The 19225-nt window shown below is 39.6% G+C and overlaps 2 protein-coding genes across 7 annotated transcripts in view; one reads left to right on the plus strand and one right to left on the minus strand.

The window, feature by feature from the left end:
* Positions 1 to 6629, plus strand: part of eps8l3 (EPS8 signaling adaptor L3) — a 116838-nt gene extending 110209 nt beyond the window's left edge. For all 5 annotated transcript variants that reach the window (XM_062978398.1, XM_062978399.1, XM_008109556.3 and 2 more), the window contains 7 exons: positions 799 to 907; positions 1705 to 1739; positions 2128 to 2221; positions 3299 to 3421; positions 3929 to 4014; positions 5059 to 5191; positions 5610 to 6629. In XM_062978398.1, the coding sequence (XP_062834468.1) occupies positions 799 to 907; positions 1705 to 1739; positions 2128 to 2221; positions 3299 to 3421; positions 3929 to 4014; positions 5059 to 5191; positions 5610 to 5612 (583 nt within the window). In that variant the 3' untranslated portion in view covers positions 5613 to 6629. The remainder of the gene's footprint in view (positions 1 to 798; positions 908 to 1704; positions 1740 to 2127; positions 2222 to 3298; positions 3422 to 3928; positions 4015 to 5058; positions 5192 to 5609) is intronic.
* Positions 6630 to 9735: 3106 nt separating this feature from the next.
* LOC100554488 (glutathione S-transferase Mu 1) lies at positions 9736 to 18876 on the minus strand. Of its 2 annotated transcripts, none has more exons than XM_003220188.4 (8): positions 18718 to 18876; positions 15045 to 15120; positions 12987 to 13051; positions 12673 to 12754; positions 12483 to 12583; positions 11502 to 11597; positions 11307 to 11417; positions 9736 to 10012 (listed from the first exon to the last, which is right to left on the minus strand). In XM_003220188.4, exons 1-8 carry the CDS (start codon positions 18751 to 18753, stop codon positions 9917 to 9919), a joined length of 663 nt encoding a protein of 220 aa, XP_003220236.1. In that variant the 5' UTR covers positions 18754 to 18876; the 3' UTR covers positions 9736 to 9916. The 2 variants fall into 2 exon arrangements, with proteins under 2 accessions (XP_003220236.1, XP_062834472.1); XM_062978402.1 differs by lacking the exon at positions 18718 to 18876 and adding an exon at positions 17024 to 17107.
* Between the last annotated feature and the right edge of the window lie 349 nt (positions 18877 to 19225).

Here is a 19225-nt window from a genome sequence, read left to right on the forward strand (position 1 = left end):
GGGGAAAAAAAATTCCACCCCACTCCCATGAATGCTCTCCTGTGCCACAGTAAAAAGCAGAATCCGTATTACAATTCCTCCAAAAAGAAAATATCAATCTGTTGTGCCCTGATCAACAGGAGAACAGTCCCCATCACTCTCCATGTCTGATGCCTAATAATCCAGTACTGGGGGAATTTTATGATCCCTACATATTATCTACACTATTGAATACATAAGGATTGTGTGTGGAATCCTGGGATTTGCAGTTTAGGGAAAGGCATTTAGAGTTCTCAGCCAGAGAGCTAAACTACAGACTCCAGAATTCTACAGAATGTTGCCATGGCTGTTAAAGTGGAATATAACACTGTCAACCAGTGTAGTATTTTAGGGCCCTAGGTTACACATTCAGAACTGTGATAGTGAATGCCAGCCTTAATCTTTTGATCTGACTTAGCAAGATTCTTCTTTTATTCTTAACTTTAATATATACTTTTTGTTTCATGTGAACCCTGCCTTTGGATTACATCAAAGAACTCTATAAGCATGACTCTGGAAACTCAGATGTTGGTAGTTTTCAGGAGTGTGTTTGTACAGTTAAAGTTTTAGCATCAGTTATGTCCTTTCTTTTTTATGTTAAACTTGGCCAGCACAATGGAAATTTTGAGAGGATGTTGGATTAGGTGGCACCAAATCCACTTCCAACTCTATGATTCTATTACTCTATTATGACCAGAATTAACCATGGTCCCATTTGTAAATGGTCTCACTTTTTCATTTTTGAAAACTAACATTACACGGCCACTTCTTCCCTCACAGGGAGGAGTTTCCAGAGGGACAATCCATCCCCCCTTACAAACCCACGTTCTCAGATGGATGGGAGCCACCCGTGCCTACTCAGAGGCAAGGCACCATGGATTTTGAAAAAGTGAGTCTCTTTGGAATTTGTGACAGTAATAGAAGCAACACAGAATCACATCCCACAGTCCATAACATGGGTATCAAATTCATTTTCACTGAGTGCCACATCAGTTTTATGGTTACATTCAAAGGACCATTTGTGATTGTAAGACGGCATAAATGTAACTATGTTTTTCTGTCATAGAATGTCTTAGGGGCCACATGAAATTATGTGGAAGGCTGGATTTCAGGCCTTGCATTTAACACGTGTGAAATATAGTACCACAACATGAACTGCAAGTACCAACCCAAGAGCTTCTAAAGCAGAGTCACCTCATAGGAACAAAGATATACCTGCCTTTTAGTATTGAAGAAATGTGCAAAAGACAGGACTAATTTTCTTCAAAATTCTCATTTAGATCCATTAGACAAATTACTATAGATGAAAAATTGGCAAAGGTTGTGTGCCACAGTTTACTCGTGGTTCAAAGGAAAGCATTACTTGGGACATTTAGTAAATGAAAAAGATGGATATATAATGTCAGTTTTGAAAATCTACAGCCACATGATAAAGCAACATCCCTTATTAGCATATCCTAGAAAACTATAACAATGATGTTTTTCATGCAGATGAATAGGGGGTGGTTGCTGCAAATACATCATATTCCTGCATAATTTTGAAAATTAGGCAAGCAGTTTCAAAGTGCCACATACTAAGGATGGTACACTTTTGTATATGTGTTGAGCCATGCATTTTTTACTTGTTTCATTAGTAGTGGTACACTTTCACAGAATATTCAAAGTGTTGTATTATTCTTTGCATAGGCCCAGAATGGAAACAAGAATGGCTTCTCAGACAGGTATGGCCTCTTATTAAACTGGTTCAGTTTACATTGCAGAAAATATGTCTCTAATATGAAGTTTAGAGTAATGAATGTGTGTAAATCCCACACCACCATCTCAAAAAACCATTAAGCAGTGTTGAGAGATCATACAGAATATGGCCTATAGACACACACTCTGCTTGTACTGGTGTAAATGAGAGTTAAACCTGCCTACAGCCATTGATAAAGGAAGTGGGAAAATGTCTGTATTGAGATGTTGAACCATTCTTGTGCACAAAACCTTCAGAATATTCATCAACTTGCTCTGTGTAATACTACTTTCTTTGAATCAGGCACAGGAATTGTGTGACTCTTCAGTTGTAGTCCTTCCTGCCTTCAGTAGTGATCTCATCTGTTTTTTCAGGGTGTCTAATCCTCCCCAGCTCATGCAAGCCATGTATGAGTTCCATGCAAGAAACTCCAAGGAGCTTAATGTAACCAAAGGAGATCTATTAGAGGTAAGGTGGAAGCCCTTTGCTTTGAAAGTATAACCTCTAGGGAAAGAGAGGCCACCTCCCTATTCCTTCTGCATGGAGTCAACAAGATTGCTGCTGTTTATATATAGAGAGGAGGAGAGGGAGAAAAGGGAAGAGTGATGACAAGAAAGGTGAATGACTCTTGATTATCAAAGACTCTGTCCAACAAAAACAAAAGGATGTTAATGATAGCAGGAGAATCAAAATGAACAGAAAGTTATACATCACAATTCTTATTTTTTTCAAAACAGTGGCATCTAGCTATTTTGCATAACAAAAGACCACCACACTGAAGATTGGGGACATTAATCATTATCATGAAGCTGAAGCAGATAAATATGGTCTTCAACATAATCGATTTAGGAGTTGCAAAGTAATTTTTTATTCCAAAACCAAATTTATCCAAGCTTTTATTTATGGTTGGAATTCAATATGTGTTTTTTTCTCATTGCTGAAGAAGGTATTCAATATCTCCTTGCACAATTGCCTTCCACTCCACATGCATAGTGTCGCTGATTGCTCTCAAACAACCCCCGCAGTCAATCAGTGTGTGGGTGAGTGGCTCCCATATGCCATGCTTGCTGGAGGTTTAGGAAGGTACCGATTTCCCCCCTTTCTTGTAACTGGAAAGTGCAGGGGGTGGTGCCTGAGGGACTCCAGACCATTCCCCTGGACAGTGAGTAGCCATACAGGTGGGGTGCTTGATGCCACTAACAGTTACTCCACAGAAGCCAGAAAAAATACTCTGGTTGAAAGTTATATTTCTCAAGCATCCAACAGAATCTTGGTAAATGTCTCCAAATATCTGTTCCTTCAAAGAGCTGCTCAACCAGACTTAAGAAAGTTTTTGGATTGCTGTAGTATCATATATAGAATATGAATATCAAGCTGGTCAGTCTTGGCTTCCGCTAATGCCACTGGTATTTCCCTCCTCCCAGCTATATTCCACCTTTGCTAGAGATTAGCATCTGATTATTGGTATAGTAATTCCTTTTTAGTGAGGTCTAGTGCTTTAGATATAGTAGGGTGCAGACTTTAAAATAACTCTTCTTTGTTTAGGTTTTAGATCAACGGAAAAAATGGTGGCTTGCCAGAAATTCTGCAGGGGAGGAGGGTTATATCCCTAACAACATTCTGGAACCTACAGATCAGATGGCACCTAAGGGAAATTACACAGAACAAGTAAGTACAATTCTTTGCTGTTCCATGTGCCATGGGAGCAACTCAAAGAAATGATGCTAGAAGCTCGAAGGAGGTTCTTCTTCTTCTGTGTTATATTCAAACATATCTAAGTGCAGCTGTCCACCATTCAGGATAAGCAGTCTAATGCAAAATCAGAAACAGTCTGAGACTCCAGCTAATATGACAAATGATCAGGGATTCTAGAAGTTGGAGGACCAGAGAACCAGAGGACCAAATATTGCAAACTGCTTTGTTTTAGAAAAAAAAGGCTGTATCACTGTGTGCATCAGGCTCCTTGTTTTCAGTCATCCTGGTGCATCACTGAGGGATGCGCACAATAAATCCCTGCTAAGTCACATTTGTCAAAGTTCTAAATTATGCAAAATTAAGCATGTTTATTTTTTATTATACTGCTTCCATTAATTAGTCCTCTGGGACTAGATAATGGTTTTGATGATATAAACCATTTGCTATGAGATATCTTTCTCCTCAAATATCTGCATTCAGGTCTCAAGAGACTTCTCTGACCTCCACCCACGTTCCTCACCAGCAGAAGTCACTGTTTGGCTCAGGACAAAAGGCTTCTCTAAGCTGTAGGTGTTGCTTTATCATTGTTAACTGTCATCAAGTTAGCTTCAACTTATAGCTACCCCATGAACGGGAAACCTCCAAGTCACCCGATTGTCAAGAGTCCCTGCTTAGGTTCTGCAGACTCAGGACCATGACTTCCTTTATTGAGTATTTCCATCTGGAATGTGGTCTTCCACTTTTCCTGTTGCCTTCTAGCTGAGCAGGCATCCTTGTCTTTTCTGCACTGTACTGTATTGTAGCAATAGCTATTGGCCCCATACCTTTCTAAAATGCAGTAATGTATAATTCACAGTGGTATTGATTCTGCTCAAAGGCATCAAAATTCCCACCTATAGGCCTTTGACATTACATAAATACAGTGCTGTTTTCCATAACTTGAAGTTTACAAAAGGGCATTTAGAATTCTCATCCCATAGAGTTCCTCTGCTGCCTTGCAAAACTACAAACCCCAGGAGGCAGTCATAGCAGTTAAAGGGAAGTCATAGTGCTGGAACTGTGTGGTGTGCAGGGGTCCCTAGATTTGCAAAGCTTGAAAGCCCCATAGCCAGATTCTAATATTATCTGATTCTTTCGGTGTTGTGGGGAAAGTGTGGGAAGGATATTGCCCCTTTCATTGACATCATTCTTGTGCACTATATTCTAGGCTCCAACATCCCCGTCCCAATTTTGACTACTGGTTTATTTCCTCCTCCTAGATCAGGGAGGGATCAAAAGCATGGTGAAATGGTTTTAATGCTCTGTAGAAGGGATATTTGGGACCAAAAATGTTTTGCATCTGTTTTCAGAGTTGGGGTTAATATGGGTAGATCCTCCTGGAAGTACAATGCAGCCTTCTGACCCTGGCAGTTGCTTTCCCTTCCCTATCAGGATGGCAAGCTCTGTAGAGGCTAAAAAAGGCAAAAGAATGTGTGTCTACTCCTACCATCCACCATTTGTTCTACATTCAAACAATATAGAAATACATTACAGTCAAAGACAAGGGTGGAAAAATTCAGGATAGATGTTCTCCCCTAAACAAACATAGCCCTGTCTTCATCTTTCAACAGTACAGTTAAATCTCTTGGCATCCTTAATGGACAGCAACTTCTGTCAATGAGCCAAGAAGAACTGAAAACAGTCTGCCCGGAAGAAGGGAGACGTGTTTTCCTCAAGCTTTCAGCAGTTAAATCAACACTAAAGGTAAGATCCCTTCCAAAGCCAGGAAACCTGTTTGCCATATCCATCTGTTTTGTGACTAGAGAATGGCCAGAGGGGACATTGGACTGGAGAGAGTCCCACAGCTCGCTTCAGCTTCCCACTGAAGCAAATAAATTCAGAAGCAACACAGTATAAATTTGAAAGGTCGGGTGATCATGTAGCCCTCCAGATGTTGTAGTAACTTTGTATTCAAACCACATGGGTCAGCACTAGTTTTGGTTTGTAACAGTGAGACCTGGATCCTCCTTCATCTGTGGGTAGGGTAATATGAATAGGGTCAATAAACATAGTGTTGCTGCAAAGGAGAATAACCTCCTACATGGCTAGAATGTGGTTAGGAATGATGAATACTTACTCAGTTCTTACTACTAATACTTCTTTCTCTGCTTCCCTTTAACAGTAAGACCCACAGAAGTAATATTCTTCAGCAGTCTTCAGTCACTGTAGTTCACTTCTAAGAAATTGTCTCTGCTACCAGTAATGGTTTGCTTTTCCAGCACTTAACTTTGGATGGTTATTCTCATCTGTTAATATGACCTTTATTATACAGGATGCCCTTAGATGCGATTCAGAAAGCTTGCCCATTATAAGACTGGCAAGTGTCTCTTATTGTAAGGATGCCCCTTATTTTATTTTTATATAGCTTGAATAGAGATGTTTAAAAATCCTGTAGTTTGTAATTCAGTAAAGACAAAAATGGAAGCATCATGTAATTTATCGATGTGGACAACATGTTTATTTGACTGAGATACATGGATAAGTTAATTGAAACCAAATGCTTTTATTTAATATATAGATAGAATTGTTGTGGATACATCTCAACTTGTATTCCTGGATTTCATGGATTAAATGTTCATATCCCTAATTGCTATTTTAAGCCTGGCAACACTAATTTGCAGATATATATATACAGAGCTACAGAACCTGGAAAAGCTAATTTTAAAATAACTCCCTAAATTCCCCAGGTAGGATAGTTAGTGATCAATCTAGCTTGAGGTGGGGGCTATTATCGTCTCAAACAGTAGCATTTCCAAGTACCGTGTCTCATTATTAAAGGGAAATAAATTGCAAAGAGAGGGGCAAGCAGGCCATAGTGATATTTCTAAAATATTTCAAATGCTGTATATAATGTTTTAAAAGACATTGTCCATTTATTATAGCAATTGATTAGTTAGCTTTACAGGATTCATTGTAGTAACTTTAAACTCAATAGTTTGTGAGAGAGTTTGAAGTAATAAGGAAGAGATTTACCAAATTCTAATCTAGCAATTGCAAAATATCTGTTCAGTGTTAATTTGCAGGAGAAAGTTGACTTTGAGATTATTTGGTGTTCAGGAAGTTCATGGTTTTCTCAGTAGCTTTAAAATATTTGTTTTATTTGTGCAGTACTTGTGTCCAATAAATCTATTAAGCTGTTTAAGATATGTTTGTGTTTAATTGCCTAATATGGCTATCACTCCAGAACTATTTCAAGAACACTTACAAAACAACATGTTTCAGAGATACAGAGCTTGGGAATGTTCCTGTTTGGACTACAAGTCCCAGAACCTTAAAACAGCATAGCTTAATAACAATAAATATGTGAACGCATACATAAAGTATCAGGACACGTCAGGGAAGAAAAGCAAGACTGGATTTTTGTGCGAGGTAAAAGGTAAAGGTTTCCCCTGACGTTAAGTCCAGTCATGTCTGACTCTGGGGATTGGTGCTCATTTCCATTTCTAAGCCGAAGAGCCGGCATTGTCCATAGACACCTCCAAGGTCATGTGGCCGGCATGACTGCATGGAGCGCCGTTACCTTCCCACCGGAGCGGTACTTATTGATCTACTCACATTGGCATGTTTTCGAACTGCTAGGTTGGCAGAAGCTGGAGCTAACAGCGGCCGCTCACTCCGCACCCAGGATTTGAACCTGGGACCTTTCGGTCTGCAAGTTCAGCAGCTTAGTGCTTTAACACACTTCGCCACTGGGACGAGAATGCAATGCAATGCAATTCTAGTATGGAAAATAAAGGCATCCTATTTTTGAATTCTAAGTGTATGCTTACTGCAAGTCGCTTCTGGTTACAAAGGGCTACAAAGTGGAGTTCGTGACATGCGAGTGTGGAGAAGTGCAAACCACAGACCACTTACTACAATGCAACCTGAGCCCTGCCACATGCACAATGGAGGACCATCTCATAGTGACACCAGAGGCACTCCAAATGGCCAGCTTTTGGTCAAAGGAAATCTAGTATAATGCCAAGTTTTTAACTTTGTTTGTTTTTAAATGCATTATAACTGTATCTTCAGTGCGCTTCTGACATGATAAAAAGTGTATGCTCTCCTTCCCACTATTTTGAACTTGGTGCCAAAGCTGGTTTGGAGAAATCAAAATAGAAAGTGCATTCTGTGCATTTTTGGATCAGCCCACCTCTGATTCCAGGAATTTCTTCAGGTATTTCCACATATTTTACATCTTCTCCTTCAAGCTGGATGGAGAAGAAGCTTGTTTGATTATAAGTAAAGTAAAATTACCTGTAATCTTCTGAATTTGATCATTATATAGCTTTTCTTATGCTTTTTGACTAATGGACTAGGCAGAGTACAGATGGGATGTAGGAAAGAAGGAAAAGCAGCAGTCAAAATCATGTAGGTTAGTAAAATTGTAATGTATAATTTTGATCTAAGTTATAAATATTGTATCACTATGCAGTAGCAGTATGGAGCCAAATGTGGCATAGTAGTTTGTGAGCTGGACTATGACTTTCAAAAAGGACTGGAATCCCTGCTCAGCCATGAAAGTCCTCTGGGTGACCTTAGCTAAGCCACATGCTCATAGTCTCAAGTACCCAGTGATAGGTTTGCTTTGCGGTTGCCACAAGTCAAAAATGACTCAAAGGTACACAACTAACAAACTGTTCAACATTATCCCATCCTGTACAAGATGATCAAAAGGCCAGTCTCTACTGTTACATTTACCTGCAAGTAAGCACTGATGCTGTGAGTTTGCAAACAGTAAGTCATAATAAGCATATTTAGCACACATTAGTAGTAGTGCTTTTTCAGAAGCCAGTCCTTAAGTGGGTGAAGCTGTTTGGTGAGAAGTTCTACAATAGAGAGTAAATTCAAGGTGGAGGAACTGTCCACTTCAAAGCCCCGACAGGCATAGCAGATAGTGATGAGAGATGTCCCCCAACATCCAGGTTTCTTTCTTTCTTTTTTTTGAAGTTCTCCTCGAGGAAAGTGATCCTACAAAGAGGAACTCCAGCTTCCTGTTCTTGGCACACACCAAGAGAATAGGAGAGTTATGGATCCAGCATGTAATGTGTTCATGTCCTAATCTCTCCCCAGCATGCCTTCATTTTTCTAACAAAAGCACCACAATAACTTTGAAGTTTATGAAGGCAGCTTTTTCACTCAGGGATTCCTCCCTCCATGGGAAAAGGTAGGAACATGTGGCATTCTGGATTTTAAGGAATTGTAACTCTCACCATTGGCTATGATGGTCATGGCTCCTGAGAATCAAAAACATTTGAAGGGCCTCATTTTGCCCATCCCTGCCATATAGCAGCTGATACCATGAAATTACGATATTGATCTTATGCTTGAAATTAGTTTTGGCATTAACACTTGTGTGTCTTTGTACATAGTAGAATGGGGGGAAAGAAGTAGCTGCAAAGGTAATTTGCAAATTTGATCCTCCAGTCTGAACTGAAGTGGGAAATATTTGCTTCTGAGGGGCTCCATAGTTACCTCCTCCTCTTCCTCCCTCCAAGCTTTCCTTCCTCTTTTCTGTTTCTTTCCCTCCACTTGCCTCCCTTGGCACCAAAAACCCTTTTTTCAGGGGATGCTTTGTGCTTTTCCTGCATGGCAAAAGGGAGCTGAACTGGATGCCCCCTGGAGTTTCTATAATAATAATAATAATAATAATAATAATAATAATTATTATTATTATTATTATTATTATTATTATTATTATTATTTTATTATGACACAGCAAACAAGATAGACATGCTGGATTTCATATCACAAAATCACAAGTCGAACACTTCCCAAGTGTCTAGGACTGTGTGATGTATTTTCGGATGATGCACGCAGATCCCAGTAGGGTGCATTGCTACTACTACTGCTACTACTACTACTACAAAGGCAGGGTGGCCATCTGTCCGGGGTACTTTGATTGTGCTTTTCCTGCATGGCAGAAGAGGGTTGGAATGGATGGCCCCTGGGGTCTTCCACTTAAATACTGTTAAGTTTAATCGCTCATATTTTTTCAATTAGTTTACACAAACACTCTCCATCCAGCTGCCATTGGTCTGGCCCATCTGTCAAATTTTAAACACAATGCATCAAAAAGTTTGACCATGCCTGATATATATACATTATAAATAATAATTAATATAATATATAAAAACATTTCTTGGGGCTCCACAAGAAATTTTTGCCTCAAAAAGGGCTCCGTGGCTGAAAGAGTTTGAGAACCCTTTCTATATCTACGTAGTGAAAAAACAGAATAAGACAATAAGCCACAACAGCAATACCAATTCAGTCCAAGAATCTTTATTAGCTGCTACAGCCTTCAAAATAGAAAAGCTTCAACCATCATTCTACAGAAATACAGCATCAAATTCTAGGGGGGGGGGGGACCATCTGTCTATCAAATAAACTCTAACACCAAAAAAGCAAGGTACCATCCAGCATCAGAAAGCTTTCGCCCTGCTTTTTCTACTCTTTCTTGTTACACCATTTGGCCATTTTGTTATTAATGGGAGTCTTCATAAATCGGCTGGAGCTCATGTAGGCTGCAATTTTCTCCAAGGCCTGAGAAAACAAAAAATTGAGTGTTTCAGAAAACAAGGTGGGGAGAAAAAGAATTTGCAACAGGTCAAAAGCTGAAAATACTACAGAAAAAGGAAAGTTTTTCCAGCCAGGTTGAGTTTGCTCATAGGCTATATTAAAACACAAATTCTAGAACACCCTTCCTGAGTGTATTGCCCCACATATATTCTGGACCACAACCTTTGGCCAAACCCTCACAAGGACATGAGGTCTGAGAAGGCTTCAACCTATGGCTCCGAGAACAGCTCCTTTGTTCAAACTTGCTAACGGTGCATCAGATTTTTACCAGTTTGTCTTAGGCCTTGGATTTACTCCTATTTAAGACACCATCTCCACAAATTGGCTTTTTCCTCACCTTTTCATGACATTGGTATAGGACATGAATAGAGAACCAGGCCCTCCTGTTGTCATATGACTGTAACTCCCCTCATTTTTGATCATGCAGCTGGATTTGATGGGAATTTGAGTCCACCAACACATGGAAGGCTGGAGTGTATGTGTGACTGGCATAAAATTTATTCCAAAATGATAATGCTCAGAGACTTCACCTGATAAAAGGGAAATCTCCCAGCTCTGCTACTCATGAAAAAGGCACTGCCCCTATCCAAGCAACTTTGGTGGACTACAACAGGGAGCAATAGATTCAAATTTCAGGGGGGGAAAAGATTCCACCTAAACATTAGGACTAACTTCCTGATGGTAAGACATTTTTTGCAACATGCTGCCTCAGAGTGTGGTAGACTATCTTTCTCTGGAGGTTTTTAAGCAGAGGCTGAATGGCCATCTGTCAAGGGTGCTTTGATTCTGTGTCCCTGCATGGCAGAGGGCTGGGCTGGATGGCCATGTGGTCTTTTCCAACTTTATGATTCTACGATTCTACAAAGTTGGTACAGAAACCAATCCATACTTTCTACACAGTAAGTTGGTGGCACTAAGGCTTTATAGATTGCAATAAGTAAGTTCTCCCAACTGCCAACAACTGTGTTACTACAGGAAAAAGCTCATTAAACAAAAGGATAAAAGTGAAATTACCACCAGGCCCATTTAGAACAAAGCACATTTTAACAACCTGCCTGAAGCATTTGTGTACCTAAAGGAAACAGACAATATTTCTCACATATTCTTGTCTTTGCCAGCTTAGACAGCTGCTCCAGCCATTTTGGAACCTTGCTGTCTGTTAATCTGTCGGTGGCTGCTTGCCAGGAAATAACAAACCCCATCACAAGATGCACAAAATGACCGGCAAACAATCACATATCTCAAAGCCAAAACTAACCTCAAAATGGGTGAGAAAATCCTGAAGGTTCTTAAACTGATCAAGGCACTTAGGCTCAAACATGCGGTTTTGATCCAGGACGTCATACATGAGGAAGTCAACAAACGTGATCTGGAAAAAATCAAAGAGCATTAGTGATACTCCAGAAGGACTGAGCCTACTCTTGGGTAAAACCAGGTCTGAATATGCACATACCTTGTCACCAGCAAACCACTTTCTGTCCCCTAAGAACTGAGAAAACAATTTCAACTTCCCTGGCAGTTGCTCCAAGTATCCAGGTTTTAATTTTTCCTAAAAAGAGAACCAAAAAACCCAGGAAAAAATCAATGTACTATTTAAATAGAAGACTGTAACCCCTTATCTTAGAAATAATTATGGAAGACTAATGGCTGGAAAGTATTGCACTGTATGCAACAAACACTCGCAAATGTATGTATATTTGAAATATATATATACATACACACATACACATAAATCAATGAGGAATAAACTGTTTCCATGGCTAAAATTAAAAAGAACTTCTACTGTCCAATGTGCCTATGGAATTAGGAATAATCAACAGCTAAGATACCAGAGTGAGGCAAAATGACTCTAGGAGAAAGTTCTTGAGTGATTCCAATAAACTTCTTTGGAAAAGAGTTATTGCTGAGAAGCTTCTATTCCTAACAGCCCAAAAATGTCATTCCTCTGGCAAACTGTTTCTGCCATTACAGCAACATTCAAAGGAATGTTCTATTATTTATTTATTTGTTGGCTTACTTTATTATTTAAGATGTTTTTACCCCGCCTTTCTCCACAAGCAGACTCAAGGCGGCTTACAACAGAATAAAACCATACAATACAAAGTTAAAACATGGTTAAAATCACATATTTGTAAATCCGTTGTTTCACACAACAGTCATGATTGCTGTGTGTAATTTTTGTTTCCTAAAGAGGGAGGGTGGCACACACATGCTTTAAATATCTTGGTCTTCTGAGACTCTTATCACAATCCCCAGAAACAGATGTGTGTGCATCACTTCATGCTTCGGGTAGAAGAAACAGCGCTGTACACGGTGGACGTGTTTACTGCATAAAACATGGATTATAATTCCTTTTGCAGATGTTGCAAAGACCTGCTTCTTCTCCTCTGGCTCAGTACAGTAGGTGTAAATGGTGGGAAGCAGTACAACTTACAAAATCAGGATTGTAGCAGATCATCACAAGGCTCATGCGGAAATCCATCACCTGATTCTCCAGCATGTCCACTCTCATTATTTCCTCTTCGGTTTCTCCACCTAGAGCCAACACACAGAGATGAGAAATCATGGGGAGAAGTAAGCAGGTTTTCCCAGTCCAGACCCCAGGAGAACTCAGCCATACTTACAAAGCTTATGTTTGCGTGCAATGTACCGGAGAATGGCATTACTTTGTGTGAGCTTGGTCTTGCCATCAATTAGGTAAGGAAGCTGGAAAACACAGAGAGAGATCAGCTCAAGGCCAAATCCTTGCCTTGTGCTTCCAAGTTCACTCTTAATGACCCATTCAGTCTATTCATAATTGTTCCTCAGCCCCTTCTTTTCATTTAAAGTTGTACACATGACTACCACTGAGAGTAGCCTGTTTCTTCCCATTCGGAATTCATGGATAAACAAAAGAGATGGCATTTCTCTGTATAATATTATAAATACAGTCACTTACATTAGGAAAATCCAGTCCCAGTTTTTCCTTTTCATTGATCCATTGACTCTTATCATAGTCAGGAGCTGAGGGAGAAATAAGAGGTATTAAATTCAGGCATAGAAAATCTATGTCCATCATGTTGCCAAGTCTACAACTGGAGTTTGGATCCAGGAAAAGCTAATTCAGAAATGACCCCTATTTCATTTATTTCTCAGTTAACTTGGTTATACCATGCTGTAAATGCTGGAGTAAATTCTTCTTCTTTTGTCAGGAAGCTATTAAACACATGTTGGCCTGCTGACAGCCTTGTGGCAAGCACTGCTGTAGTTGGTAATAAACTCAGACAGACTTGAATGCCACCAGTAGCCTCATTAACTTGCTATCTTAGAATATTAAAAACCAGAGGGCATTCCACAAGAGTAGTTTAGGTGGAGCTGTTCTTTGCTGCCCTCATTTTCAATCTAGACCACCTAGGTTTTGAGAAAATAACTTGGCAAGAGAAAGCCACAATGTGACAAACAGCAAGGTTGGAGCTGGGATGCTTCGGAGACAAAGGCTCCATTATGCTCTCTCACAGGGCGCACTGAGGACATTTTTCCAGACAATCTATTCTTTAGCACACAGCAAGTGATTATCACTGCACATTTTCCAATGGAGACAACTTGCTTAAAGTGAGTCGTTCAGCTGCAAGGATGGCATATTCACTCACCACTGAAAATGTATTATGCTATAATTGGGGAAATCTCCTCGCCTCATTCAAGAAGAGTCACCATATGGAACACATTATGTATCATGTGACATGGTGACCCCTGAAAGACCCCATCACCATACATTTGGGGTTATTTTTAAAGAAGACTACAACATCAGGGTCACTCTCCAGTGAATTGATACCATACTAATTTGCTTAATATACACAGCAATCTTGTGTACTATCATTCTAGAAATAATCAAATAAAAATATCATCTCCTCTTTACCTAAAACAGGATTCAAAAAGGCTTATAAATTAAAACAAGTAGAATGAACTGTATTTCAAACAAGTGGTATAATTTTTATACTGTGCAACTGAGTAATACTGTAATCTGGGGACCTCTGGAGAAGTTACCCAGTTTTAGTTCAAGACCAGTCTCCAAATGAAACAGTAGCATTAATCTCCAAGATAGTAACCCAAGATCCTTGGGGAGTGAATTACACTGGCTATATTGAACTGGCAAGTGACAGGGAACCAACAGATATTAATTATATTTTCTAGTGATCTTGAAAGGTCTATTTTAAACATTTTGTTACAGCAGGGGTAAGGATTATATGGTCCTCCAGAAGTTAGTTCTTTTTAGAACACTCAGTGGTGAGTCATACTACAGTTCAGCGACATCTGGAGGGCTACGCAATTCCTGCCTCCGTCTCTAATATGTTTCTGAAGATAACTTTTATGTTCTCACCATACTCCAAGCCAATTCAAATGTTGTTCCAGGAGGCTCAATAATGAATTGCTGATGCTATTTCTCCAGGAGACTTTAGCCCTGAGCTACCTTCAACTCTCTTCAGACTGCAGAATCATGGCAATTTCAAACATTAAGCAGATGCTTCCTGCACACTTGGATCTAGACACCTGTTTCTCTCCATAAAGAAAAGTAGGCTAGTTATATATATGATACTTAGTACATCAAAATCCATCCCTGTCATATTATTGAGCAATACAACCAATATCTACTAGCAGATTTTTTTTTCCAAAGGAAGAAGTAAAGCAGAGCATAGAGTCTGCATTATTAGATACCAAAATGACACTCTTCCGATAATACAGGTGCATATCATTTGGCACAAGCCTCTCCACTGACACCACTTTACAACCTTACAGACTTTCAAAATTTGCAGAGGTTAAGCAAAAAAAAAAAATCACTTTGGGGGTAACCAAAAACATAGGATACAGTTTCTATATCTAACTTGCTTAGAATGCCTTTATCCAAATGGGCTAGGAGTTACCAGGAAATTATGAATAAACTAGCAATTTTCATTCCTGGTTGTAAACTGGGGGCAATGGGAGAAAGACTGTAGCACATACTCAGTTGAGCAATACAAACCTTCTCCGCAGCTGTATAATTTATCTTCAAAGGCTGTGCCTGTGTATTCTAGTAGCAAGCGGATGCTATGAGCAAGCTGAAAGAAACAAAGGATAATGTTCAATGAGAAGTTAGCACATACAGGTTTCAGGGTTTACAATCCTTTAAAGACGACACTGTACTGAAAAGAAATTGAGAATTCTCAAACTTACTTTGCGTAATTACTAACTGCATTGTGTTTACAACTGTCATTACTCTAAACTCCCTTCTGTCCTTTCCAATGCTTCTGGTTAAACCCATCTCTCTGTGTTAGTACAGTCCTTCCCTTTGTCAAAATCCCTCTGTACTTAGGGCTGATCTCATACCTGAAGAAATACTGAGACTTACTTCTCTTTGCAAGATGAAAGCGCACAAACTTGAAATAGTATAATTATTTGCCTGTTGTACACAACCCACTGTGCACCTCTGGCTGCTTTTAAGAGAACTTGAACATACTTTTTCTCCCTCTGGTTGTTAACTGAAGAGATTTTATAGTGTTTGCATTTATTGCAACAGCTTTTTTTATTAAAAAAAGAAAGAAAGAAAGAAGTGCTCAGATGTCGTGTTTTGATCTTTTTCTACTATAATCTATTTTAGGAAGGCCACAACTTTGAAGTATAGTTATCAAATATCTGAAATTAAAAACAAACAAATGCACAAGTTGTATGTTTACCATCACCCCTAAAGAGAAGAGAGAAGAAAAATCTGAGAAAACAAAACTGCATTCTACACCCTTGTTTGAGGAAGAACACATGGAAAAACAGAGGAGTTACAGGGGGAAACTAAGATATGAACTTCATCTCACTGGAGTTTGGATCCACTTTAAATCCACTTTAGGGAGAGGCCTTTAAACAGCTCAGACAGACAGGTCTCGGGCCTCACAAATCTACAAACCCTAGAATTCTGCAGGAGTCAGAAACCGGATTTAAAGTGGACAAATGCTCAAGTGTGATGATACACTTCTGCTTTCTCTCTAATAACTGGATTTTCTAAGAAATAAGCTCTTCAGCAATCAGGCAAATTAAATCAATTTGTTTCTAAGCTGCAGCAACCCTAAGACAAACCTATCACGGGTTTTCCTTTCACGAGTTTGTTTAGAGGGGGTATTGCTGCTGCCTGAAAGAAAACCATTTTCCCCAAATCATCTTTCAGGTTGCATGGCAAAACAAGAATGAAACTTAGTCATCACTAAATAACCTCCTTCCTCGTTGCGTCTCTTCAAATGTTAAAATGCAAGTTTCAAAATTATGATTGCTTTTAATATATATGTGTGTGTGTGTGTGTGTGTGTGTGTGTGTGTGTGTTGTTTGTTCTCTTGACTTATACGAAGATGTGGGTAAGAATTTTAAAAAATGGTTACTGTATATACTCAATTATAAACTGAGTTTTCAGCCCTTTTTTAGGGCTGAAAAAGCCCCCCTCAGCTTATACTCGAGAGAGGTCCTGGCCGGCTTATATTTGGGTTGGCTTATACTCAAGTATATACGGTAATCAGAGATGGACAGTCTTATCTTAAATTACAATTTTATGTAAATATTCAAAAACATTTAACCTACTGATGCCTCAATCAATGTATTTTTATTAGTATCTATTTTTATTTTTGAAATTTACCAGTAGCTGCTGCATTTCCCCACCCTCATTTTATACTCGAGTGAATAAGTTTTCCCAGGTTTTTGGTGGTAAAATTGCATGTCTCGACTTATACTCGAGTATATAGAATATTATTATTCAGCTTAAGGTATTCTTGGCAAGATTCATTCAGAGAGGAAGAAACATGCTAAAGTCTTCTGCTTTTCTCTGAGGCTGAAATCGGGTAACTTCCCTAAGGCCACCTGATGGGTTCCCATACCCGAGCAGGGATTAGAATCCTGATCTTAGTCCAACATGCAAACCACTCAGTCACAAATCAAAACTGTCGATGCTACCAGTGTAAGTGCAAGATATAGAGGTGAGATGCTTACCGACAAAACAGAGCTACAAAGCCACAACGCAGCCTCCAAATGAAGCAAAATGGTTGCATTCGCCAACATGAAAAGAATTCCTTACTGCCTACTCTGGGGGAGTGGCTGGCAAAGCTTAAGACAGGGCAGAAACAAGACACGTTGCCTTGTTTGATCAAAGGAACGGCTTTTCTGAAAAGCTGGAAAGCCCTTAATGGACTTTTGTTTTGCACTCCCCCCTTCCAAAAAACTCTTGATAACTTTACATTTTCATCATTAGACAAGATTGGTTGTAAAAAAGAGAAGGAAGCAGCAATAACTGTAAAGTAAGCATAAGTGCTGAAAACATGGACGGAAGTTGCTTTTTTCTTCTTCTCCATTTCTTTCTGTTCTCTTTCTAAATATATCTTTCAGTGCAGTGTTAAAATCTCTGTATGCATGTGTGCATGTGTATCTTTTAGTGCAATGCTAATAGCTTTGCATGTATTCATGCATGCATATGCATGTATGTGTGTATCCTTTAGTGCAATGTTAAAACCTTTGTATTTAAGTAGTGTTCCAAAAGTCTGTATACATAGAAAAAAACATAACAAACATATATTATATTTAACACATGTAAAACATTTTTATATTTATATTGTTGTGTGTACTGGAAGAGTTTTGTAAAATTTTGTAAAGAAAGGTCGATTTATCTACAATGTCCCATTTCCCCTCTGTAAGCCAACTGTTGGTACACCTTATATGCATATACACAGGTGGGTCAAAAAGTAATGCCTCCATCGCTCTAACTCTAATTTATTTCACAGCTACTGGACTATCTATGCATGATATGATAGAGGTAGCCTTACTCTATCAATATAGTCTTTTCTTTCTCTGATTGGCTGATTAGAACCATGAATCTGAAGCTAAAAGAAAGAGGGGTCCTTGAATTCCTGGCAAAAGAAGGTTGCACACCTAAGGAAATCCAAAATCCCTTGAAGAATTTTTATGATTTGCCCCCTTCTGACTTTTACCTGTTTTGGACCTCTGAAAGACCACTTGCGTGGTTTCAGATTCGAGGACCTGAACGATGTTAAAACAGCTTTAAAATCATGGGTCACAAAAGCAAAACAAAACAAAAAACTAAATTTTTCCAAAATGGTTTTGACGCCTGGGTTAAAAGATAGTACAAGTGTATACAAATGGATTCTGGTGACTATGTTCAACGGTAGTTTTGTGTGTAGAGGATAGTTCAGGCTGTGATCTGTAGCAACGTCTGCTGTTAATATGTTCATTCATAACATTTTTATGAAGCAGGAGACAAAACTTTTTGACCCACCTTGGTATCTATCTACAAAATGGAAAGATATATACACACACACACATACAGAAACAAAAAGGACACCAACTGCACTTTGTATGTATGTACTATATATTCTGAATCTATCCCTTTGTGCATATACATGCATGTATGTGTGTGTATAATACAGAGTGTGTGTGTATATGCAAAGATTGATATAGATATGTATATATACACACACAGAGACACATCCCAAACAAAAGGATCTTCACTCCAAACGTGCTGCGCTTGCTGCAAGACTCCATCATTTCCTTTCCCAGGAGCTGAGCTTTTTCCTATCGCTTCCCAAAGACATCCAAAGAGGTTTTCCTTCATGGGGCGACCCTCCTTACACAAATTGCAGGCCCACCCCCCTGCAAAAGGGCCTCTGACTCACCCCTCGGATATCCCAGTAGCCCAAGATCATGGCCATGGTCGCCCTCTCGCCTTCTGCCTCCTCGTCCGCGTTGCTTGCAGCTCTGCCTTTGCAAAAGCGGGGGCGCCCTCGGAGGCAGGGACTGGGATAAAAGCGAGTCCTTCGGGGGAGGGGGAGAGGGGAGGGGAAGGGGGGTGGATTCGATTTTATTTGGTTCCTTAAAGGCGCAGAGCCTATTTCTGGCAGACCAAGGGGGCGGGGTGCTGAATTCCGAGAAACTTCTCTGAAGCAGAAAAGAACAAAGGGAGATGGTTCGCATCTTCTCCCCTCTTGCCTCAGAACGACACTCACTCGCACAGTGGAGTGTGTTTGTCTCTGGGTGCATTAATACAGTCTGATACAACTTTAGCTGCATGGCTCTATGCCAGGCATGGGCAAACTTCGGCCCTCCAGGTGTTTTGGACTTTAACTCTCACAATTCCTAACAGCCGGTAGGCTGTTAGGAATTGTGAGAGTTGAAGTCCAAAAC

This window comes from Anolis carolinensis, chromosome 4 (genome assembly GCF_035594765.1).
Source record: "Anolis carolinensis isolate JA03-04 chromosome 4, rAnoCar3.1.pri, whole genome shotgun sequence".
Lineage (NCBI taxonomy): Eukaryota > Metazoa > Chordata > Lepidosauria > Squamata > Dactyloidae > Anolis > Anolis carolinensis.

Excerpts from the sequence above, each read along its gene's own strand:
- LOC100554488 (XM_062978402.1), bottom strand. The coding sequence starts at position 17,092 with ATGTTGGCGAATGCAACCATTTTGCTTCATTTGGAGGCTGCGTTGTGG. Across the intron at positions 12,584-12,672 it reads TGCACGCAAACATAAGCTTT|GTGGAGAAACCGAAGAGGAA; the intron begins GTAAGTATGGCT and ends TGTTGGCTCTAG. Across the intron at positions 11,598-12,482 it reads TCTGCTACAATCCTGATTTT|GAAAAATTAAAACCTGGATA; the intron begins GTAAGTTGTACT and ends TTCTCTTTTTAG.